The sequence below is a fragment of the Amphiprion ocellaris genome, chromosome 13 (genome assembly GCF_022539595.1).
Source record: "Amphiprion ocellaris isolate individual 3 ecotype Okinawa chromosome 13, ASM2253959v1, whole genome shotgun sequence".
Taxonomy (NCBI): domain Eukaryota; kingdom Metazoa; phylum Chordata; class Actinopteri; family Pomacentridae; genus Amphiprion; species Amphiprion ocellaris.
The window spans coordinates 35190920-35217618 of record NC_072778.1 but is presented as its reverse complement, the minus strand read 5'-3'; the positions used below and the strand labels follow the sequence as shown (position 1 = coordinate 35217618).

The 26699-nt window shown below is 40.2% G+C and overlaps 1 protein-coding gene across 5 annotated transcripts in view; it reads left to right on the top strand.

Annotated features, from left to right (window-relative positions):
- Window positions 1-26699, top strand: part of unc5a (unc-5 netrin receptor A) — a 140963-nt gene that overhangs the window by 58710 nt on the left and 55554 nt on the right. For all 5 annotated transcript variants that reach the window (XM_055016837.1, XM_055016836.1, XM_055016839.1 and 2 more), the window contains exon 2: window positions 9117-9332. In XM_055016837.1, the coding sequence (XP_054872812.1) occupies window positions 9117-9332 (216 nt within the window). The remainder of the gene's footprint in view (window positions 1-9116; window positions 9333-26699) is intronic.

Sequence of the window (26699 nt, the reverse complement as noted above, 5' to 3'; positions counted from 1 at the left end):
TATGAATATATTGTCCATGCTATTTCAGTGTTTTGAAATCTCCAGGATTGCATTTTAGCCTGGAAGGAAAGGAACTGACATAGAGTTAGGAGGCAATGACACAGAGGCCTACGATCACATTCTGATTGGGCCCAGTCGGTCGTGTGTTTCCCTGATTAGTTACAACCCTGTCATGTGACTTTTTAACTACCAGAGGTTAATTTAATATGGATAAAAAAATACATCTGTCAGATCATCAGCCCCTGTGTGCATTTTATCTGGCTCAGACACAAACATCCTCATGTAACTTGAGTATTGTGGTGTTTACTTAACGTTTGTCCCCTTTATAAGATTATATATATATTTTTAAAAGTACATTAAACACAATGCTTTGATTGAGAGAGCTGGACCATGGCTGGATTTTTAGAGCCAATACTGATTTGTAGGGAGTCAAAAACATCACATATTGATGTATTGGCTGATATTTTTTTATATATACTCATATTTACATACAATGTATTGGACTTGCATTGAAAATAAAAAATATATGTTGCTCATCATTATTTTTCACTTTTGTTGGCTTATTTCACAAACTAGTTTGCAACATATTGTGAAGACACCGCTTGACTCCCCACCACCGTCTGCTGTGCTGCATGTGCTGCAGACAGTGTTGTAATTGAATCAGAGCTGCTCTGCTCACAGTAATATAAGGACACCGTTTCTAAATTTCCCTAACCATCCATCTCATTCTGCATTAGGTCCTGAAAAAATAGGTAGTTTTTATATCAGCGCGTACCATTAGGAATATTTATGTAACGGGCCAATATCTGCTGCTAATATCGACTGAACAGCAGCCATCCATGCATGCTTCGGTTTGCCACAGCATCACTTATACATTACTGACTTTGTAGTCAATGCCTTCCCTACTCTAACTCTCTGTAGTTGTGTGATTTGTGTTTTTATGCATGCTCGTAGAGATGGAAATTGCTTCTAAAATGATGCTTAAGTGCTTGTTTGGACATATTTATTTTAACACCAATTTAAAATAGAAATGTATTAGTATGGATGTAGCTTGTGATATTTAGTAATTATGTGTACAAAATTATTTTTAGCCACACTAGTTGCATGGCTGTACGGATGGCTGCCAGTCAGCTGCATGGATCCAGTTACTGCATGGACTACCAGGACATTTGGTTTTGATATTTGTGTGTCCGGAGCATGAATCCTGTTGCCTTTGTTTTTTGTTGTTTTGAGTAAAATGTCTCAGCAGCTTTTGGATGGCGTAGTGTAAAATCACTTTTTTAGAATTAACAAATAAGCTGGTTTATGACCAAATACCTGCAAAGCTAAAGCTACTCCTGCATTATCTACGCATTTTAAATGATAGGGTAGATAGATCTGATACAATGACATTTGGATAATGGCAGCTAGTCCGTGTGTGTTTTATTTACACCTGGTATCAAGGAGTGTCTCTGTTATCACTGTTTTTCCTGCATCATAATTTAAAAACTAGCAAGGGGGGGTTGGCAGACTTAACGGCTAAGACACATCCCAGGTTGAGCTGAGCAGTAGGGAAGCTTTTAACATTGTTGCTTAAGTCTGGGACTTGCTGGGCAGAATTTTTTTGGGAGTGTGGTCTTGCTGAGCAGATTGCATTTACACTGACCTGAGATCCAATCACAGGCTTTCTGTTCAGTCGTGCATGTACACAGGATAAAGCAGGTATAGCTAATGGATGGATTACCGTGTGTTTTTCCTGCACTGTATCTTGTCTTGTTGAAAGAATTTAGTTTAGTGGAACTGCATAGTCAAATCCTCAGCTAGTGAGATTTTCCCTCTAAGTGTTTCCGCTGACTTACTGGTGAGCTGTAAGTGAGTCCAGTGTCATAGTGGGTCACTGCTGCAAGTACTGGTGGCTTAGTAAATTGGAAAGTTGGCGCTGGCGTTGTGTTACGGCTGTTAGAGTTGAACAGGTGATGCTTTATCTCAGCCTTGTTACGGATCATATTTTTGTGTTATGTTCTAATTCTCTGTCAGATGCTGAGGAGCCTCCAAGCGCTGTCACACTAATTAGGTAGTGCAAGTTATCCTCCATTTGTTTCAGCCTGAATCTTTACTGGGAGGATGGTAAATGATGAGACGAGGAGGAGGAAGATGAAGGAAAAGGAAACAGGCAGTTTGATGTTTTTGACGAGTGTCACAAGACCCTGTTTGCAATAATTTGTGTCAAAAGAATAACAAAATTTAAGAGGCTTTTATAGACATCAGCAGGTACATAAACTCCATTTAGTTGTTATTTTCCTGTGCTTTTTTATAGACAGACCCTAAACTGTATTTTCAGTGAGGCCATGCAGCAAGGCCAGCTGAAAGAGAGCAAGCTTTATCTAATTGTAAAACTCTCAAAGTAACACTGTTTGTAGTATGAGAAATGGGATACGGAGCGAGTTTCATTTCAGCGCTGAATTGCAATTTGTAATGTTTTGTTCACCTTTTCCAGCATCATAAACCATATAAATTTACAATGATACTGCAATTCCATTACTTTAGGGTTTACAGCTCTTGATCATTGTGGCAGTCTGCCTCACTTTCTGCTCCCTGAATTGCTCCCCAAATTCAGCATGCAAAACTTCTCATTTCAGCTGTTGGCATATCCAGTAATTAAAGGATTAATTTGGTAATCTAAATAGTCTCGTCTTCTTCTTCCTCACATTATTTCCTAACTTCCATTTCAAAGATTTAAAGAATGCTTCCTTTCTGCCTCTGTCTGCATTTATGTTTCTTCCCATCGCCTGCTCTGAGGTCTATAATCAACTTGCTTTTGGATAACCTCATTTCCGGCTGAGCATAAGGGGACGACAAATCCGTAAATGTGTGCATGCTGTGGATGGCAAACATTGTGGCTGCGTCTGCTCCTCCTGACAGCTCAGGATGTCTTCAGTTCCTTTGAGGATTGCGTGCAGTTATTAAGTCAAATGTGTTTAAATCTCTGCGGCTCTTTAGAGAAACATCATGCGCTGAAGTGCCAAACAGGTGAAGCTTTAAGGAATCTGAGGAGTTTACATTGCGAGTTTTGCTACAGCAAGGCATTTTGGATCTTCCTCTAAAATAACTCATATTTTTCAAGTGTCTGTCATGTCTGCACAAGCTTTACAGAGGTGAAATAAAATAGTTTGTTTCACTCTGCTTTTTTTTTGGAATCTCCCAAAAATATTCAGTGGCGTCTTTTGAATTTTAAGGACTTGGATCTTTGAATTTCGTTGTTTTTCAGCTGAATGCCTGGTTGCACTGAACTTACAGTGCGAGGGCACCAGATATTAAATAGCTATGTTATGCAAGTTTCTGAGTGTTTCTTCTTCTGCCTATTATGCTGCTTTTAAGACCAAAATAATTTTTGACACAAATGTTCAAAGAGAAGCACATTTTCTAACTAATAATGCAACTTGATCTTTGCTTTCCTCTGGGTTTGAAATATATTTTCATTTGAAACTAAACTGTTCTTCTTTGGAGGAGATACTATTTAATCGGAGGTCATGATCAAAAGTTTATTTTTCACAAAGCAGCTAAGTGCTCTCACAGTTAATTTGCAATGCCCTAAAATTTGTAATTAGAGAGAGCAGTATACATGTAACAGAAGCAAAATACCCAAGTTATAATATCAGCAGGCGACTGAGTTTACTGGAAAGTGGCAGCCAGAGAGGAAATCGCTAATAAACAAAACTGATTGTTGGAGAGGCTGATTCAGGCCAAAACCTGGATCGTCCACAGAAACATCTGGAAATGAATGGGCGACAAAGCATCAGCTGTGGCACTTGAGTGATGAATACAGATATCTCTGCCAATTTGGAGACTCTTAGCCCACACTGTTAATGGTGCTTCCACTGTACAGCTATTGAAAACCAAAAACACAGATTTGCCTCGCACTCTTGCTGTTGTGTACACAAATTCAGGCTCCCAGCTGTTGATCTTGTTAAGCATCACTTTCAGCCATTTATTCACACACATTTGCACAAACATGCACATTTACCCAGACAAATATACTTGCGGTTTCATTTACACTCAGCTCTCAAAATGTCAGCTCTTTTACACTGACAGGAAACTTAAAATGGTCTCGTAGGTTTCAAGGCAAAAAAAAAAAAATTGCGTCGCCTTGAAAGGTGAGTTGAAGCGAAGGTGTTTGGGAGTGTCAGCGCTGGTGCCAATGTTAGACGGCACAAAGTTGCTTCCCCGCCTAGATCCCCCTGCTGAGGCGTAACTTCAAATAGATGACAAGAAAAACGAATAAATAGGAATCAACAAACCGGAATAAGCAGATGTGTAAGCTCCTGTTCAAAGGTGTAAGGCTCATTAATAGCGTTGCTGTGCACCATATTTGCACAACACAACAGCTTCAACTTCCTCTCTTTCCATGACAAACTGTTTAATGACATCGCTCTGAAAACCAGCATTTAATCATTCAAAGAGCTGCCTGTTTGAGTAAAGATGATTTATGTAGAAAGCTTTTGATGGCAGTTCTCAAAGTTGACGATGTGACTCGAGCTGCAGGAGTGCATCTATCATGGAAATAATTCTCATCGGGAACACTGTGGGCAGCGCGCTATTAGTATCCCGAATGAATATATGCAAACAGATGTACAGCCCTGCATCAGTGTATATGCTTAGCGACCAATTTCATATTCAATTAAATGGAAGAAGATTGGAATAACGTCACTGTGGCATGTGTGAAAATAATTTACATATTCACCCCCCCATCCTCACAGGCCCATCTTCTCCTTCTGTCCTTCACTTTCAGATTTTTTTTCATCCTCCTACCAACGACTGGAATGTGATGTGATGAACTTAGGTTGCTATGGCTCTCCCATATGTTTATTTAACGCATCGGAGCATTTTCTATACAGGTTGCTATATTCACTAATAGCAGATGATTGTTTTCTGGGGCGACCTTAACGACCAGGGATATTGCTCTGTATTACGATTTCTTATTCTTAGCAATTTCTGTCTCTGTTTTTTGTCCGTGTCTCTCATTGATTGAGAGAAAGGCAAAGCAGTTTGTTAGCAGCTTTTTTCCTCTTTTGCATTCTTTATTCTGCATACGTGTGCATGTTTTTTTTGGCTGCATATGTTAGTTTCAGCTCCGTGCATTTGGAATGCGGGAGCATGTGTGTTTGACGAAAAAGATGAGTGTGTGTGCTTGGAAGAGTGCTTGTTGAAGCATGGTTGTCTCATTGAAAAATTTGTTCTGAATCCCATATATATGGATGAGTAAATATTAGTCATCTGGAGACAAACATACATCAGTCAGCCATGCTGCAGATTATATATGATGGTAGATGGAGCGTTTTTTTCCCCTCTAACATATCCCATTTGTAATTCTCTTTGTGTGTTTTTCTCTGTAAATGTTGTCCCGGGCTTATTGAGAGTATTTCTAACCGTGCTCCTGTTTCCTGAGACCTTATACATTATATTTAGAGTGATTGCTAAATAAAGACTGGTTTAAAAGCATCCAGAGAACCACTTGAACGAGCCTGAGCACCGAAGGAAAAACATCAACCAGCAAAGTGGTCGAGACAAATTTGATCTTGGCTTTGTGTTAATGGTAGCCAAACATGAAATTGTTTAATATTCGGGATAGTAATTTTAATTGAATTAATTTCAGAAGACATCGTAAGGCATTGATGGTGTCATAAAACACTTGTTATAGCTGCTGTTCATCACTGTGATGTAAATTATGCCCAGTGATTGCTCAATGATGTTTTCCTTCAGGGACATGATGTTGTAAAAGAAAAAAAAATGTAATTGGCTCCAAAGGGCACATAATGTGTTGGTGCTGTGAGGGAGAAACACAAAAGAGGGTTATTTTCTCTCCAGCCATGTTTTTTTCCCTCCCTCACTGACATCCTCGCACAGTGATGCACATTGCAGTTGTGTTTTTCAAGGAGATAGGAGTGAAATTAAAAAATAAATGCTTGTTTTACAAACAGTGATAAGACAAGTCGACAGTAAGCAGCACGCTGACACCAGCAGCGGATGAGTGAGGACGTGGAATTTTGTTTCAAAATGAGACTTGAGATTTGTGTGTACAAAAAGAAAGATATCTGCTCCTGGAAAGCGATCCAGTATGCGACATTAAAGTAAAAATCATTATGAAATATTGAAGATGGATGGTAACAAAAGACTGTTTCAAAGCTGCAACACTTGTGAAAATCTAATCCTCTGTGCATATATAGTCAGTGGCCAGGAATCTAACCTTTTCTCATATTAAAAAAAAATATTTTCTGGTGTTTTTGACTGCATCGTAACCACTTTATCATCTCCGCTTCCACTTGGGAGTAGACATGGTCAGCTGGGCAGATGAGATGTGGGGTCTGTGTGCAGCAGGATATCTGCCCTGGACATCATGGCTCAGCACACTGACAGCTGGTGCACCCTTGTTGTGTTGCCTGTTTATGTGTGTGTGTTTTTGTTCAGCTGAATTGTCTCTCGAGAGAATAACAGCTGCAGACAAATATCAGGTCAAACCCTGTTGTGTATCTTTGAAAAGGTGTGAGAATAGAAATGGTTCTCCTGCATTCTTTTGGTGAAGCTGTGCAGGACTCTGTGCAGCCACAAGGCCTCTGCAACACATCCGCCATATTGTGCCAATTAAATCATTGTCATTGGCTGTACGACCAACGAGGGAGGCATTTAGCATCCAGTGTTTGTTGTTTGTGAGTGTGCAAAATGATCTGGCAATGGGCTCGGATGCATTCGACAATTAATGGCGGCTTTAGCCGATCGCACTCTGTGGAATCTAATGCAGTGCCCATAGTGCTGCTGCATGTCTATTTGATTTGTGCATTGACCCGCAAGCAGTCTGTTAAGTGGCTGATACCCCCTGTGTGTGTGCACGTGGGTGTGTGTGTGTGTGTGCACGTTGACTTTGAAGTATGTTGTGTCGTGACAATAATCTAAGCCAATTTACAACGCATCAGCCCTCCATTATGGGTTTGACATAAAGCAGCGCGTGACTAGAATGCCCCCCCCCATAAAATGACAATTTACTTCTCTAAAGAAATTACGTGTTTAACCTCATTAACCCAGAGTACATGTGCTAAAATGGAAGACTAACCCCCACCCCTCGTGGCACACGCAAACACACACAAACACAAATTGGAAACATCATCAAAAGTTGAGAGTTCACGCTGAATGTGACCCTGCAAATGAGAAGCCAGCGGCGAGTTAGCAGCATCAGGAGTTCATCAAGCCATTCTCACAACTTGTCGGGCTTCTCAGGTGGCTTCGGTTTCGCTCTCTGTTTCAACATCATCTGTCCTGTGTGAGATGATTAACCTGGCAGGTGTGAGGTGAGTCTCGCCCACTGTTTTAGTGAGCTGTCGTCTTCAGTCTGCAGGGAGTACAGGGGGGTCAGCCCAGCCGGCTAATGGCCATGGTCACAAAGCTGGAAGCTGGCCCATTAGAAGAAGCCGCCATCATTAGGACCAACACATTTTCAAACAACCTGACCTCCTGGTCCCACGCTGTTTATTAGCAAAGTTGTGGCTCTCCTTTAGAGCAATTATATTCACCATTCATGATGAACTGTGGCCTTTTCCTTGACACCACGAGATGAGAAACACACACTCGCATACATAGTAAATAATGTCAGGCAGTCGTGTTGTCCTGAATAGAGCGCTGCCAGATTTGTTTCTCTACAAATGCGTTGCAATAAGAAAATGTGCTCGGAAAATGGGAAAATGGCAAAGTGTCAGCAAGTGATGTATGTCGCTCATTGGACACAGAACATTTAGTTTTCATTAAGAGTTAAACATGTACACGAAACATTAATGGGGTTCAGCAACAGCAGCCGTGGCATGCTTCACTGTATCTCATCCTGATGAATTAGCAACTCAGCACACTCGGGGGTAAAGAAAAAGCGAAAAGAAAGAGAGGCATTAATATAATGTGTGGTGGGGGAGGAACTGACAGATAATGTCTTTATCTGAAGATTGGTATTTATGACGCACGGTAATATTATCTCTGACCTGAGCATCAGCAAGCTGTAGGGATGGACAAAGGATTGGGTGAAGGAGGAGAGAACGGCAGCAGAGAAAGGTCAGCACGAGTGTTGCCGTTTCATTATGAGAGATGTGGACTCCCATCCTCTCCTGCTGCACAGGGAGTGATGGAGAAGGCTGTTAATGCCTGGTCTGTCAGCCATATTGGATTCAGGGCAGTAAATTAATATTACACTCCTTTTAAAGGGGTTTTATTTTGGGATTTACTGGTCTCCCCTGAGTGTCGGTGGTGTAAAGAGGTTATTTCCCTCTTTCTACTCCGTTCTGTGTCCTCTTGCTATCTCTTGCACAAGGCTAATATGTTTAGAGAGAGAGAAACTGTGTTCATGGAGGACAGGCGTGTGCGCTGTAGGCTCTTTTGTGTCATTCAGCGTTTCTGTTGAGCATTTTTCAGTGAGCACCGAAGTCTGCTGTAAATCGTATCTCTGCACAGTGGAGATGTATCTCCTTCCACATGTCCAGTATGTCATACAAGATTCTGAAGGAATAAAAAATAAATAAAAAAATACTTCTGCTGTGTATAGCAAGTGATTTTGAGTTAACAGGCTGTCTAGCTGTCAGTCATCTTTAACCTCCCTTCCTCTTGTCCTGTCGTGCTTAATGTGGGAGAGTTAGAGTCTTGGTTGAAGAGCCGTATAACACAGTGTGAAGTGGCCTAGTCGCTGAGACGGGATTTATGGCGGCTGGTCCATCAGCGGTGATGTTAAAGGGGCTGTGATTAAGAGCTGGAGTGAAGACATGGACTCCACTACCCCTCTGACCCAGCCAAGAGCACACAAGGCCGAGCTCTGTCACTGCCAACTCTACTCCATGCAGCTCTGTCTCTCTTTTTTCACTCTGTCTGTCCATCTGTCTGCATCTGTGTCTTCTTCTGCCTCATTCGCATGCACAAGTATGAGCTGAAATCCACCAAGGACGCCGAATCTCTGCATTAGATATCAGCTCTGTTTTCGCTCACTAGTCAAGCAGCGACAAGCACAAAAAGGTTTTCTACTCCTGTCTCTGTGAAAACTTGAGAAGTTTTGAAAGCTTTTTCCATTTCTACTTGGCATCCCTCTAAAATCTATGCTTTCTTTATCCTCCAAGGTTCCGAACACACCGCCACAGCGACCCTTCCTGCCGCCTTCTCGGACCTGTTACCTCACTTCCTCGTGGAGCCCGAGGACGAGTACATCGTGAAGAACAAGCCGGTGACTCTGACCTGCCGCTCCACACCGGCCACACAGATCTACTTCAAGTGCAACGGCGAGTGGGTTCACCAAGACGATCACCTGATTGAGCGGACCGTTGATCCAGCTACAGGTATGCAATTCATTTTCATCTAATTTTGACTCAAATTGGGCATCTTTTTCCAGCATTTTCACCTGTTTTCTGGACGTCCTTTTCTCCAGATGCATAACTCATGTGACATTATGTAAAGTGTTTGTGTGCTGAAACTAAGGTTTGCAATTTGCCAGTGATTACTGTGCTCCATCAGGCTCTTGGCTCATCCTCCAGCCTATTTAGCCTGCCAGTCTCATAATAAGCACATTGGTTTCAGTCTCAGAAATCTTCTCGATCACCTTGGAGACCTGTTTGTTTTTCTCTCTGTTGTGCTGCAGTCCCCCGCCTCCGCCATCAGTGTCATAAACATGTATGACACTGATGTGGTGTGATTCAGCAGCAATCTGCAAATTTGAACCACCATTCACAGCCTGACAACTGATTGGGAATGAGAAATGTGGAAATGACAGGTTTTTTTCCTTTGTGAGGGTGGGGAGTGGGAACGCACATACAAGCACAGTTGGAAAAAACACAGTCAAATTTGTAGATGTATATAACGCACACACGTGTTTAAAGATAGAATAATGAGCAACAACTGAGATCTATGCAAAAAAATAATAATTAAAACAGACGTGCCTCTCAGTCTCTGCACACAAAGACAGAAAGGGAAAGAAGGAAAATCTGAGGGGAAATTTAATCAGAAATGTATCAATTCATATGCACACAGTGCCTCTTTGTTTTGAGATAAAGAGCTCACAGTGTTAACATTTTATCCATCTGGTCTTGGGGGTTTGTAATTAACATGCTGCAGCTCAGCAAGTGTTGGCAAAAACTGTCTAAAAAATGTCACGGTGTCTGAGTCTAAGTGTCTAAGTATCAATTCAACCTGACGCGCTGGTAGGTGAGGATTTCTGATCTGTTCTACGATATTCTCCCATACCGAGGCTTTGATTTGTGAACGTGCTGACATGTCCTCTCCTGCTAGCCTCTTTTTATCTAATATAACAAAACTCCAGAATTTAAAAAAATTTCTCTTCTACTTGAGTGACTTTGAAACTGATTAAACTTCAATTCTCTGCAGTACGATACTTGTTTTGTCGTACTGCAGAAGTTAGAAGAGCCTGGAATGTGGCTGCATTTCCATAGAGTCTAGTTTGTGTGTGGAACTGAATAAACCTCGCATCTTGTTTATAGCTCTTTACTTCGTGCCCCACAACCTTGCTGTCACTCACACACACAGCACTCTGCTGTTTGATTTGTTTTACCTTGGGCATGAGGTTTTTTGGATGCCGGAGTCATTTTGGAGTCAGGCTCTTAGAAATAATGGCAATAAAAGAGTATGAAAAGTTAATTGTAGTTCACTGTTCAGAATGAAAAGTGAGCACACAGGGGAACACTAGTGGATTTGCTTCATTAGGAAGAATTTGTCAGGAAGTCAACAGTGATAAAATATGATCTTTCTTCTTGTGTTTCATTAGCAGTTCTTCTTCTCACACTTTCCAGCAGTTGTTGATGGGAGTGATACAAATAATAATTAAGGTGCAATGTACTATAAATGTAGCACTGATATTGAAGCAAACAACTATCTGCTATTAAAAGATATAGGGAAGCGATGACATGTTTAGCAGTGAGTCACACTTCTTCTGTGAATGTTGTGCTTCTGTGTTGTGTGTTTTAGCACCTTGTCCAGCTGTGCATGCATGTTGGTGCGTGTGTGTCCTTCACTTTGAAACTATTGGTCCTCCCTGTATAAATAAACTAACTGAGACTGACCTCATTGCATTTTAAAGCAAAACTTCAGTCTGGAACATTCTTTTGTTACCTCTAATACCCAAAGAATTATTTCGTTTATGTTATTTACTTAATTATGATGCAGAAATATCACTTAGTATAAGCTGTTTTTTATGGTGATGGTCTGAGTGTGTGTTTGACCTGCTGTGTATCTCAACCTAACAATGAAACAGACACACACTGACTGGAACAGATTTATGAGAGCCAAGCAAACATTACTTGAGTTGACTATAACTCAATATACCCATCCAGTGTATTTTACAATGTCACCGTGAGCTCTGTTGTACATGTTCCTGATTGTAAATGAAACATAAAAAAGGGACAAGCCTGTTTTGTTTTGATCTAAAATACTGGTCCTCAAGCAACATCCAGTGGTTCTGAAAGCCGCCCACAGCAGCCTTAAGGAGGCAGGTTAAAGCTGGATTTGTCCAAAAAGCTGCTTTCCCAAATGTAATGATGAGAAGAAAGCTAGTTTCTAGAATCGTTGTCGAAGATTAGAGAAACACAGCTTTCCCATGGAGATTTTCAGGAGTGCAGATTTCTCTGCCATGTATATGGGTAACCGGGTTTCAGAGCAGCTTCTTACAAGCACCGACAAAAGACAGGAGACAAAGAAAGTGTGACAGCAGTGCAGCTGGTGGGGAAGGGGAGATAATTAATTAAAACAATTCCATCTAAAGTGCAAAGTGAAACTGAAATTAACACAAGGACTCTAGAAACTTTAAAGTGGCCTCTAGAAGTTTAAATAAGTCAGCTGAGGTTTTGGCCATATTTAAAATTCAGACTCGTTGAAGTTGTGAGGGAGACCTTCACTTTCTCTGGTCATCATTCACAATGCAGTATCTTCTGTCACTAATAAATAAGTGTGCATGTAAACAAGATTTGTGGTTTGTCCGTACAGCCTGTCGGATATGATTGGAATCCATCTTTTCAACATCTGTGCAGCCCATGATATGTTCTACTTCCTGAAACTGATCTTACATTCACTCTCACTTCATGCCGTGATTGACCAGCTGTGCAGAGAGGAGACAGGCACTGTACTTGTCATTCTAGCTCTCCCTTTTCTCAGCTGTTTTTGACACTTTTCATGTGTATAACTTAATGCAACTCTCTCTGGAGAGACTGTCTGAAAATGTGCAGCTTTCCCTATTTTCCCCTCTCTGTTATGACTGGCTTTTCACTAAACCTTCAGAACGGATATAAAACAGAGCAGTACATCTGAATAGCTAAATCTGAGAGACAGTAGCTTGGCCCAAAATGTAAAATATGTTCATGTAAACACGCTGATCTTATGATGCACAATCACTGCCTGCAGCTGGGTGACATTGTGGAGGCAGCTCCTTAACTTTACTGTGGTGAATCTGTGTTTTGTCAATAACTAAAGAACATGATGTGCCCCATAAACCGCAGAATGTATGAGAACATCACATCAAATGCCACGTTGCTGTGCCAGTGTTTAATGATGATGGACCATTTGCCTTGTGGTTGTGAGTCGTTATAGTCAGCATTTATTTGTCTGTGAAACAAGTGTGTCCTGCTGGGCGCCCCGGCTCCCTGTAGCAGCGAGGGGCTCCATCTTTAGAAACCCTGTGAAGTTCCAAGGCTCCCTCGCAGCTCTCCACATCACCCGTCGCCCTTTGATGATGAATGTTTCATATGTAGGGCTGTGTGCTTATGAAGGACATGCGGTTGTCCTGAGGTATGGTTGCTCCAAGGTACCCACATCGATCTCTCAAACACTTGTGCTGTTTAATGTCACCACTGCCCCAAGGAGTTTACTGATGGCTCTGTCTAATCCCCCTTTTCCTGCAAGAATCATGTGAGCTGCACACATCCGACTAGTGTAAAGCTGTGTGTGTGTGTGTGTGTGTGTGTGTGTGTGTGTGTGTGTGTGTGTGTGTGTGTGTGTGTGTGTGTGTGTGTGTGTGTGTGTGTGTGTGTGTGTGTGTGTGTGTGTGTGTGTGTGTGTGTGTGTGTGTGTGTGTGTGTGTGTGTGTGTGTGTGTGTGTGTGTGTGTGTGTGTGTGTGTGTGTGTGTGTGTGTGTGTGTGTGTGTGTGCAGTGCAGGCTTGTCAGGCTGTCCTCTCACCCTGGTCGTCACAGTCACACTGGACTCTAAACTCGTACCTGTTGCCAAGCAACCGAGACTTCTGTCACACCAGAAGCTGCCCGATATCAACATCATGCCTTGAGGAGGGAGAAATGAAGAGTTTGGAGACATATCCAAGTTGAAAAAAAACTGATTGACAATTTATACCTAGTGGAACAGAGAAATATCACCTGGAAAACACTTTTTTTTCTTTTTTTTTGACAGTAACTTTCTAGCTGACTCCCAGTGGTCGCCTCGGCCCAGCCTTTCCAACCACTACAACTCAGCGCTTGTTTCCTCCAGTAAAAAGACACATAAATAGCATGTATCATGTATATATCAGCCTCAGTTTAATTGGTCGGCATGTTCAAACTGACAGAGATTGTCATCGAGGAGCCCTTGTTCTTTGTTATGTAAATGGAAAATGGTGCTTTTAATTACAACAATGAAATAACTGAAATTGGATGTAGGCGCATCAGAATCAAGAGTCGCTGCTGAAGATGAAGTGATCAGTTGTTATTGTTGTTACCGTCCTCTGTTCTTCATGGTTTTCTCTTCCAGTCTTTGATGAATGACTAGACTGTCAGCAATTAAGCACACATACAGTTTTGAGCCTTGATTACATGTAGAAGATATGTTTGCATAACACTACATTGTGGCTGTACAATAAGTAGAATATCTGTACAAAGAAGCTATTAGTTTGTTTGTGTGACAATTTTTGAATCATTATCTAAGAAAAACATTCCTGCTCTTATTGATATTTTTTAGTTTGGTAAAGGTCTCACAAACTATTGAGATGCAGAATTTAATCAGCAATTAAACAAGTCAAGGGAAAAAATAGTTTTCGATTTTTAAAAAAAAAAAAAGATTTTTAACCAGAAAGCCTCACTGAAATTAAAAATCTCCTACAAGTCCCCTGGCCAAGATAGGGAGAGATAACAAGTTACAGACAAACAAACAAAACACAGAGGATTGCAATAATAAAATCATGAAAACCATTTATTTTTATAGAATTGTGTAAAAGATTTAATACCACAAACAATCTAATCTGGCGCCTTGAATAACTAACGAGCTGTCTAAAACCATACAAATGCAGAAGTCTTATCCAAAACCATAACTTATCCATAAGAAAAACAATTAAATGCATCCCAATACATTAGAAGCCAGAAGAGTCTCCTAGAGTGACTACAAAAGGTGCCAGGCAGATGGAGCAGCGTACATAGACGTGAGATAAATTGAAATTAGACCAAGGTGAAAAAACAATTAGTGTTGCAGCTGAGCAGAAGAACAATTCTCATTTCTGCAAATAGGACTGAACAATATGATTATGATGTATGCCACGATATAAATTTGTCTTCCATATCTCTCATACCGAGGCGGCTCTGTTTAACATGTCAGGGTGAATAAGAATTGTGTGGGTTTTGGTGCAAATCACTAAGTAAGATGACTTTATTACTACAATTTGTATTAGTTTTCTGCAGTGCAAATGCCTTTATTTTTCAGATATTTCATTCACTGAATTAGCCGGTAGTAGTATACATTTCTATACATATTCTATCAATACTGCAGTGTAAAATAGCATAGTTACCCAGCTACATAGAATTATTAACAAGCAGGAATATCTGCTTAATAAATACACTGAAATAGTTTTTGGTTACAAAACTCTGCTTCATGTGTGTTTAAAATATGACTGAAGCAGTGCCTGCTTTTGTTACTAAAGAAAATAAATCAAAGCTGAAAACAAACTGACCAAAGAGAGTCGAAGCCATAACCGATAATCCCTTCACCTTCACGCAGCACACTGGAGCTGAAGGAAAATCAGATCCTCGGCTGTTTAGAGATGAACCGGTGTGGCCCAGCACAGCAGAGGCAACATTCAGCAAACTCCATCCATGTTCAGTCCCAGCAGACTCCGGCAAACGTCAGAGTAACTGGAAGGGTTTAAATTAATAACTGCGGCTGGTCTGAAGTGCAGGCAGGTGTTTCAGTCCGAATGCTCGGTATTCAAAGCTCCTACGGATGGAAACATGACATGTGGACAACCGTCTACAGCAGACGTGACCTCTGCCCTGATCAGACAGGCCTGTTTATTGAAACTGAGTGAGTGCAGGAGAGACAAAAGAGCCGCTCCAGCTAACTGTGTGGACTTTTCAGCTACAGCTAGACTTACTTACACCCTTTTTTTTGTTTTGTGTGAACGCTTTAGGCCCACGTACACCAGCATCGCACAGGTTGAGAAACCCTTTTGAACATGGGAGAGGAAAGAGATGTCACAATTTGTCCTTCCTCCCCTGGTTTCAATGTCCGATATCGATCCATCCTCGAGTCTATCGGTTCTCATTACCTGTCCGCAGTAACTTATCTCAATTGTTATGGCTGTGACTGCTTCCGAGGCCCGGACAGCTCTGTGTCTCTTCCAGGTCGAGAGAGAGGAGACGTCTGGCAAGTCCTAATAAAGACGCATCCCCTGCGAGCAAATCAATGCTGACAGTGTGTTTGCATAGATTAGGAGATTCTCCCACACTATGATTTCTCATCAGACACATGATGAGGAGAAGGGAGATTGGCATTTTGAGCATGGGCTTGTTGTATGGGCCAGACTGATTTGATTGTGTTTGCATTTCATCTGCCAGCATTGATGGAAACGATTTTGATCCACGCTTCGCATTGTCATCCCAGCAGCAAACCCTCTCAGGTGGAAAATACATGCATTTCACATTCCTATTTCAATAAGCCTCGGCAACTGCCTTATAAAGATGGGAGATTATATTTTCTTTGTTGATTGAACCGGATGTCGACAAGACTTCTGCAAAGAAAACAGAAAATGGCAGAGAAAATCATCAAGCACTACACATTTGCCTTGCAGTTTATGAAATAGTTTACGGTGGAATCATACACACAATATTAATAAACTGAAATATCTTTTTATACAGCTCCATAAATCATTTAAAAAACCCCAATAGGAAGGGAATATAACCTCTTGGCATAACCCGGCAGGTTTATCAGCATCAGCTCCTGTCCTCTGTCAAACCTTTGAAGTCTAAATACCGCGTATGACGTTGTCGGTAAATCTTTTAAAGCCATCTATCACTTCCTGAATAGAACTAATAATGTGTTACGGCACCACAGGGCTAACCCCAATGTCTGCAAACCGGCGAGAATTCATTTGTATAAAATATGTATTTTCTGATTGACTAGATCCTGGATTGTATTGTGATGACATATTTAATTTCTGATCTAAGGGGGAGATAAGCCAGGCTTAGCCGAAATGATCTGTAACCTTTATTTTAATACCTCAATGCTTATCCATGGTATTATAGCAGCCAATCACCTCTCTCACACCAACTTCCACCCACTCTCCCCTCCCTCCATGTCACTGTGGTACACTTTTTTCTCTCTTTCTCAGTTCTGTATAGGTCAACAACACAGATGCAGATAAATGCCTTCATCTTTACAGGGGGTCCCTTCATATGACTGACATTTATCTGAAAGCAACAACAAGCTTTCTGTCACTTTGCTGTTGTCAAAATTCAGGTGAATCCAGGACAGAGGCGTCCTAATGGTGCCGGGGCCGCACAATGGTGATTAAACATGATCTTTAATGGAATACTGAAGAACAGCCTTGCTGCAATTTAAGCAAAACCTGATAGGTCTGCGAGCCGGGATCTAATGAACAGAAGGAAATAAGAGAATCATGGGGGAAGAGGACAATATAGTCCTAAATGAACAAAATGGCCTTGTACCACCTGCTAAGCATCGATCAGTAGCCAAGGGGACTAATTGATAATGCATTATTAGCTGCTTCCCCATAATGGGACTTGTATTTCATCCTGTCCTTGATTGCTGGACGGAGGGGGAAGGATTTGGCAATGAAGCACTGAAAAACAGATGGCAAGGTGAATTGTTCCCGTGACACATCTGCCAGCGTGTTCTATTAGACTTCTCAGGCAGGTCAGCGTCCACGTGTTGGTGTGTGTGCACGGACGCAGACCTTTCTGAAAGCAGAGCAACACACCTCCAAGTGTGAAGGGAGTCAAAGTGATTTAATTGAAGCCTGTATTTGTTTGGCCTTGAGACAACTCCAAGTGTGTTTGGAGCGCTGGGAGTAAAGTGAGGCAGGCAGAATTAAAAACCAGCCAGCTGTGCTGATTGATCTCGCCAATAGGCTCATACGAGGGCCACGCTTCTCGGTGTCTCCAACTTTGTGTAAGTTGTGTGTTTATTTGAAAAATTTGGAGGATGTAGGGTCTGCTCCTTTGAAGTTTGGTACTGACATGCAGGAATAATGAATTTCAAAATTAACCGCAATTAGTGGAACAAAAGTAGGAGAAAAAAAAAGATAATTACCATTTGTCAAACAACAACGCCGCCGTTCCAATCTCCCACACGCACAGCCTTTGTCCTCCCACCAAAACATATCCCACGTCAGCGCCACTCTTTGCTTTCTCTAAAGTAATTTTGCATTTGTCAGTCGCACAAAAGCTGTGCCCTTGCTGGAAGTTGGAATGCATTCAGCAGTCTTAGTGGTTCTTTCTTTTACAACAGTTCAAGTCATTTATTTATCCCGTCTGGTAAAGACAGACATGTTATCAATACAGTCCTTCAAGCCTGAATTTGCAGTTTGTGTGTGTGTGAGTGGGGTTTTGTGTTTAAAAGTCTGTGTGATCATGGGCAATTCATCATTTTTGAATGCTAATGCACAACCAGATTCTTCTCTGCTACACAGTGAGTATTTTAGTTTGGCAGCTGGAGCGATAACTTTGTAAATGCTCAAGTGAAATGCATTTAAAGTGCATTTCCAAAGGAGCACAGTACCTTTGTGGGAAAAGCAGTTGGGTCCTCAGAGCTCCATGGGAATATTGGCTCTGATCCGTCTTACTGTAGTCCTGAGCTTTCCGTGCCCCAACCAAGACATCTGAATAAAATGTGGTCTGTATGCTGCAGCACATGCATTACCCATGCATTACCCAGTCCACTTGTACTTCGCTTGTGCTGAGCAAATAGAGGCCAAAGTTGCAAATGTGCTCAGATTCCACAATGTGCCTCTGAATTTGCCATTTTAAGAAACGGTGGGATTCCAAATGAAGCATAGAGAAGCCCGTAAACGTCCTCCTCGCCGCCTTTCTATGTTGATAATCGGCAATGAACTGTGATGTTTTTTTTCTCATTATAGTGTCTTTTTTTAAATGTAATTTTATCTTTCAACTTACCTCCACATCCCTTAGAAATGAAAGACGCCAGTGTTGTGCTGACAGAGGAAGACAGAGTGGGAGTTTGTGGTGTCAATCAGCACCTGCTCCGCTCAAATTCGTTTAAAAATAGTGGAGCTGGGAGGTGCAGTGAGGGAGCTGACAGCTAAATAGTCCTTGGAGATTTTTGATAGGCAGAGGAACTCGGTGGCTGACAGTTAATGCTTTGTGTGTTTGGCCCCAAGGAGACTTTCAGTATAGGTATTTTACACAGTCCTCAAACAAACATCAACTCGATGTTCTCTTCCTTTATAAACTAAAAGCTGCAGGGTGTCCTGGGTGTGGGATAGTGGTGCTGTGGTGAAAGGACTGTTTTATTCAGTGAGGAAAGAAGAATAGCTTCAATCTCTTCATGAAGTGCTGTGTAAAAGAAAAAAAAAGAATAGAAGCACAGAAAATCTTCTCTGTAAGTCTCACAAATAAGAGGTGAGGTGCAGGTGGGATGCTGCATTCATAACCAAAGGCATCCATACCTGCACAGTCTATACTGCACTTTCAGAATTTAACGGGTAAATCCTTTGTACAGACGTTGCTGGACTTCGGGTCAAGTGGCTGACAGACTAGCAAGCAAATGCATCGCGCCTCATGTTTCAACGAGTCCGTCAGCGTTTTCCTGCCCACATGTAACACTTCTGGATTCAGTATTGTGTGGTCAGTGCATTGACCACAAACACACAGGAGAGGAAATGGAAGCAGCACACGTTTGAGGAAACCTTTTCATCGGAGCAGGTGTTCAATGAGGCGTGCTGACAACAACAGGAGCAGAAGTCCTGGTCTGGGAGCCATCAGGAAGCAATCTTGAGGATTTTATGTGATTCAGATGAATAATTCATTTGTGTTGTTTTAGAGCAAGAGTTTGTTTTCTGAAAAGGTTTGTGTGTGTGTTTTTTTTTTCCCCTTTGTGAGATCTCAGAGCAACGTGTATTGAAAGAGCATTCAAAGGGCAGAGACAAGAGTAACTCAGTGTTAGAATGAATGATGAATATCTTTCGGGGCGCAGAAAACAAGACATTTTAAAGCATCATGTTGGGCGTTTTCTGCTATTTTATGACATTTTACCGTCTAAATAATAAATTTGTCATTAATAAAATAGTTTTTCGTCCCTACCTTTGCAAGTCTTACAGATGCTCTTGTCTTTACAATTACCATTCAGATTCAAATCAGAACATTTGGCTCACCTCAGCAAAGCAATTTTCTGCTGCATATGTGCCTAATAATCCAACAACAACCCCCCCACATCTGCCACATGTGAAATCAAAACTATTTCTGTACTTTCACCCCATTTTTCGCCCCCTCAGGTTATTTATAAAAGTGCACAATTCTCTCTGTCTTGCAACTTTGTCCATTAATAATTAAAGCAGTCACATTTGAACAAAGAAATGAATATTTAAAGGCTCAATCCTTGCTCGGTCTGCAGCACTTCATCCCCTCATGCGTCACATTACAGTTGATTCTGGACTTGACGACAGGGTCCGTGTTGGAATGAGAACCTTGTAAGCTCAGCATCATGTGTCCGCTGGGGTAGTTGGGGGATTTAAACAGATTACACACTGAGGCTGTGAACATTTACCAGGTATTATTTTATTCTAAGTTGCAGCCTCCATTCCTTACACTGCAGGATGTTATATATATTTTGTCACTGATGACCCTCTTTGTCTCTTTGCTTCTGTCACTTTAGGAAACAAAGGGTAGTTTTTAAATACATTTCAAGCTATTGTGAAACTTTTCATCATGAGATATTGTTTGGTTTTATAGTGTTTTGTGGTATTAGCCACTGTTCCCTGCTGCTCTAGTATTGTGTTGCAAATGTTGACAGTGTTTTGTTGCATACATCCTCATGCAAGATCGATTTTTGTAAACGCACGACAGTTCTATACTCATGATGTCTGCTTTTTAAGCCAGTTTCTATATAATGTTAAAAATTGTTAAGATATCATAATTTCTCCAAGAAATATATGCAGTCTTGCTTTAGCCTTAAGTCTTTACTTGTAAAGCGGGAAACTTGCTTTGCTACATGCCACTGTGTTAGCTTTTATGTATAGGAAGAACTTCAGGGGTGAACTGAATGTACTTGCTAAAATATTCACAAGTCCTCAGAGACTGTCTTTCACATTGGGTATTTTATGCTATTTATCTACAAATTAACCAGTTTTAATTAATAAAGTTCTAAAGGTGCCCGAATTCAAAAGCATCACTTGATATTTCTCTTATATGTCACAGTAAGTGTTCAGCTTGAACGAAAGCTATCATCAGTGAGTTATTGGTTAAATCTTTGTTGCAAATAGAAAGAGAAACTGAGAATTGTGAGTTGAAAATGTGTTTCTGTTAGCACATTGGATGTATGTCACTTCTATATAACAGGTAATTGGTGCTATTTGCAGTTTTTTTTCACAATTGATGGCTTTTTTTTTTTTTTTTACTTCTACAGAACTCTTCACACGCTCAGCACCACCTTTATAGCTGAGACAAACAGCATTAGTGATGTTATCTGTTAAAGTTTTCTCACGCGATCATCGTTTGTCAAAGATAGAAGTACTGTAAATGAGGCTGCAGGTTGCTACGTTCTGAATTTAAAAAATCTATGAAACTCCTTTTTGGGATATACATATTTATCATCAACACCGGCTCTGTTGCATTTATCTGTCTGCAGGCATCCTATTCAAATATGTATAGGATTATTCCTTCTCAAATCGTCAGAGGAAATCATGAATTATAGATATTTTAACTAGAATCTGGGAAATTTTAGATTGATATGTCAGGTAGTTTCCAAGATAACTTTATTTAAAAATCAATTTCATACTCCAGAACTTTGTTCTACCTGGAGAAGGCTATCTACCAATGCTTTTGCTTTTGTGGGTCCGCAGTGAATTAAAATAACATTTTTTTTTTTTTAATCCTTTTCATCACCAAATATTTCATATTCCAAAGTATTCTATATGTTTTTGTTTTGTATTATTGTGAGCAGCCACATTTAAGTCAGAGTTTGGAGTCAGTTTGGGATTTTTTTGAATGTGAGCTCAAAGATGGGACATTTTGACTATTTAATTTTTCACATTTCACCTCATCCATATTTAAAGATTATTTGATCCACTAGTTTAATATTGCAGATTCTGAATCATGATGACATGATGAGAAATGAGAGCACTGAGCATTTCAGGCTTTTATCTTTAATAGCTCCCGAGATATTGTTATTCAAACTTACATGTAGCCTTAAATCGTAATGCAGGAAAAACATTCTGAAAGTCAGTAAAAAAAACAAAAGGAAATCAATCAAGCCAAAATTTCACAAACATCTGTATATTTATTCATATATTATGCTATAAAAATTCTAGGCCCATCATTGTTGATCCTGTAGTTAATACTGGTATGTAAAGCTTTGTGTTGCATTGTTGGAATTGCTTATTTTATTCTGTGCAGCTGGAATTCCTATGAAAATTTGCATAATATGAAAAACATATTCTGTGAGGCACCACAGTAAATACATAAAGATCCCTTTTTTACGTTTTAATAGAAACTTGGATTATGCAGAATTCTGAATAATTAAATCTACTTTAAAGATATAGTTAGACTTATAAATAATATTGCTACTTGTTGTTGTGTTTTTAGGTCAGAATGACAAAGTTTTCTTGTTGAGAGACTAACTCTGTCAGTGTCTGTGCTGTCAGAGATAATCCTGACATGTGCATGAAGTGTTTTGGGTGCATTAGTGCATTTTCAACTTGTGCTGAATGTCAAAAAGGTTTTCGAAAATGTGAACTCAAAGTAGAGAAATGCTTGTCAGCATTTGTATTTTAAAAAAGGTAAAACTTTGACATGCATAGATACCAACATGTTTATTTAGTAGAAGCCACAATGTGAGTCATTATCCATATATACTGTATGTTATTAAAAGAACAAATAAGAATCTTAGTACTTCAAACTTGTAGAGAAAAAAAAGCAGTTTGGTAGAAAGACTTTCGTAGCCTCTGTATTCCCTCAGGCTGTTTACTGAGTGCTGTTTGTTGTTGTGCTCAATATTTACATTCGCCTACACCTTCATTGGATTACCAAAAAACCTCTGCCTTCTAACTCAGACAACACTGCCGGCCAAAGGCCCAGGAGAGACGACACCGATTGGCGGGGAGGGATGGGAAAACCTTAATGCAATTTGTATGGCACAGAGCACTCGGGAACCAGATGGGAGCCAGGCTGGCTTACCTGAAGCAGCTTTCCTTATTTACTTCAGCGCCCAAGGCCATGTCAGACAAGGGAGAGAGAAACATGTTAGCCCGTTCACATTATCACGGCTTTCATGTGGGTAACGTTCTATCAGATCCTCGCGCTCTGCAAAACGTAATGGAAGCAGAGGCAAAGTGCTCGATGCCTTCACCTCTGACGTGTTCTCATTTGCGGCAGGACAAGGTGTGTGTGGGAGATAAAGGAGCAGATCCCAGTCTCTGGCAGCCCAGACCAAGACTGTGGCATCGAGAACATTCTGCTCTTGCCAATCATCGGGGTCAGGATATTGGATGGAGAGTAATTACACCGAGGGCACTTTGGTAAGGGCACTGTGGTAAATCACAGCACAGCCCCGTGTGTGCATGTGTGTGTGTGTGTGTACTATTAAGGAAAGGTTAGGCAAACTAATTATGGAGGGACAGTGTAAGTAGAAAAATCCATTGCTTTGAATTAGCGTCTTCTTGATGCAATCAGTCGTAGCGTTTGCATGCCGGTGAGCAAACAGGTGTGAATGTTTCACATATAAGTAGAAACCTACTTTTCATGCGCTCGGTGACACAGAAAAGCTATTTTGAAGTTTTGTAAATCAATTCATTATCATGTTGCGAAACCTGTGAACACCTGTGCAGCATAAACACGACTGGAGCTTCATTTTTCTTGTGTCGTCGTGAGATTCTTTGTGCACTTAGACAAACATGGCAGTGAAATTTCTTGCCGAGTGAAGATCTCACTCTATCAGGGCATGCAAAGTGCGTACATTATTATTCATTACTACTACTGAGCCCAAGTAATTCTCACTCAAAATCTCATCCTCCCTCGTTGACTGCCGTGGTCTCCTCCTCAGTGTGCTACAGTAGGACGCATTCTCAGTCGTGAAATCTTGTTTGAAAAGTAACCTGGTTAAGGCATCTCTATCACTTTTACTGAAATGTGCGCTGGCTTCCCTCCAGGAAGTTAGTGGCAGAAATATCACTGTTGGCATCTTTCAGGTTTTTGTTTATGGTTGAGGTTTCATGGGTGATCATATTTTTAGATATTTTATGTTTTAGAATGTGATAGTCTTATTTTAAAATATTATAAAGCTGGAATTTTATTCATAAAATGCTCTTTGTCCTTGAAGTTTTTTTTTTATAGTAACCTCTTGCTTTTGTAACTTTGATGCATCCGATTTTATTTTATTGCATATGTATAGAAATAACAATACCAGCAGGCGATTTCAGACATTTTTATTGGCATTTTCAAGAAACTTACTGTGATAAAAGAAAGGATGATACTGCTGATAAGAAGAAGCGCTGGCTCAGTGTAGATTTGTGTCTTGGCAATGAAATCTTTAGGGAGTGATTGATCATCCGTATACATTACATGAATGTATTATTATTACAGGTTGTCGTTGACAGTAGTGATGTACCAGACTGCATTATATTTAAATGTGTTTCTGATGTTGTTACTGATGTTTTAAATATGGTTAATATAATGTCATCCAGTCACTGGTTTGTGGACTAATGTTTAGAAGCCTTGAATTTGGCCATTGTCGTGGAAATATGCACGCATCTTAGTGAACACAATCTCAAATATCCTTTAATAGGAAACCAAACACACCGTTGGTATATTTATCATTGTATGTAATATGGAGAATAAAAATACATTATTGCAATAGGAAAGAGACCTCACTTCTCTTTCCCCAAAGAAGAAAAAGAATGACAGATTATTTATAGTATGATGAGGAACACAAGCTCTTCTGCTATTAGTTTTGTAAATAGTTGCTAAGTTTAAACCTTATCTTATAGCTTTTCATACAATATCAACTTCTAAGTCCTACATTCTTTAGACAAAGCAGAGATGAATCGAACGCTATCTCCTTAGATGAGACATATCTGACATTACTGTAAGCAGTCGTCCCGCTGTAACTCTGAACACATGAGAATTTTGTTTCCCTGGAAATGACCAGTGCTGTAAGCAACTGAGTATTAACAGATGATATAAATAAATGGTAACCCAAGAGGTTGATTTCATTTTCACACCATCGCCAGCTTGCTCTGTGAAACCAGATGTTACCAGTTTGCTAGTGGATCTGACAGATCTCAAAGACACTATTTACTCCCATACAGTAATGTCCTGTCAATTGAAAGGTAGCCCCACCTTAAATCACATCCTGCTGTATTATCTAATTTACTCCAAATGAGACCATAATATTCAAGCAAGCACCATCCTAATTTGAAAGACATTTGAAGCTAGCACTGAAACCATAAACTAATTTGAAAAATGTTTACTGAAGTAACAAATTAAGCAAGAATGGAGTCATTTTCTTATAGACGTCTCTATAATCTGACTATCAGAGGAGTCTCCTCTTGCTGGCTGTTAGAAAGAATGCGGGTTTAAGGGACTTTACATTGGCTTCATCCATCTTTTATTGATCTAATTCAAAACCACTGGAAGCTGCAACTACAATAACAACCATACAGTTACATTTCTGCCTCCCTGGAAGTGTCAACCAAAACTGAACACTATCTTTGTAAAAGTAGGACTGCATTTGAAACTACTGAAAACAGTGCTATGAAAGAAACTCAACCTGCAATCTGACATAATTGCCTTTTTTGTGTGTGCGTGTGTGTGTTTTCTGTGTTTGAAATAAGACCTAATCAATGATTGTTTTTGTTTTTTTTAAATTGCATGCCACTGAATATAAAAAGGGGCTATCATTATGTATTGAGGGACGCCTGCAGGGCTCTGTCATTTGGCAGCACTCGTTGGTATTTGGGATTCAGGAAAGGGGGCAAGTCAGATGGCTTGTAGGCCGGTCTGGACAGGAGAACTGTAGCCTGCAGCGACGCTTCACTGTCATCATTACCAGGGATGAGCTATCCTGTCACACTGTTGAGCTTTCTGAGTCTTTTATTGTCCAAGACTTGCTTCCTTATTGAATGCATTAGTCTGCACATGTTCAAGAGGACACACACTGTTTGACTGGAATACTATGTGTAAAGTGGCAATAAGACCCATTGATCAAGTTATATGAAGGTGCTTGCATTTACTGGTTTATAAACTGTGTGTGTGCCGATATTCCTGCGCACAGTTACTGACATTTTCCTTTAAAAAGGATATTGTTCTAGAGGCATGGAATTAGCGAGTAACCTCGTAGATGTTGACAAAGAAAACAAAACAGAGATATTCTGTAATGCCGTTTGAAATGATCAGATTTACAAATGTTTTAAGCCTTTAAAACTTACATGAAAGCATTGTATTAAATAAAGTCAAATTTAAGTATGTGTCCAGCTTCAATAGAGGATTAATCAGTCAGCAGTCAAGGAGACTGATAACCGATATTTAGAACAAATATACAAAACAATGGCAGCAAAAATTAAAATCTTGGTTTCCAAAATTGAGCATAGCAGAAAATCCAACATGAAACTGTGTTGAAATGCTTTTGATTATTTAAGTTTTAGAGATGTTTAATAAAAATAGACTCATCAGCACTTATCCTTTGGTGTTGATAGGCTGCTACTTGTGTCCTGTAACCAATCAAACAGATGGTGATTGCTCAAGGCAGCAGAGTGGGGACTCCAGACCGACAGAGGCAGCTGCAGCAGAGTCAAAGCAGCTCATTTTATGGGTAAATAATGATAGGAATAATCAGAAAAATGCTGATTATCAGATCCATTATCCATCCCAAGTCGACCCCAGTTTTAAACTGTATTGGAAATAGTGTGTTATTGTGTTTGAATATAAGTCAGTAGTGGTGTCTGGGAAACACGAGGGAAATTGTCTTCCTAAAATGCATCTGTCCTCCCTAATGAAGGGAGTCTGGTTTTGCAGATTTTATTTTCAGTTTAATTTATTCTTTGCTCTTTAAAGGCCCTTTGTGTTTGTTAGTGTAAAATGTTTGAATGCTCAGATTCAATATGCTTTAATGGTAAAGGTGTCTGGATCAGTTAAAGATGTGTAAAAAAAACAAAAAAATACTAGTTACTTGTAATGTGGATGGGACCCTATGAGAGTTAAAGACACATGAATCCTGTCACTTAATACCAGAAGTAGAACATCAGAACAGACATTTCAGCTC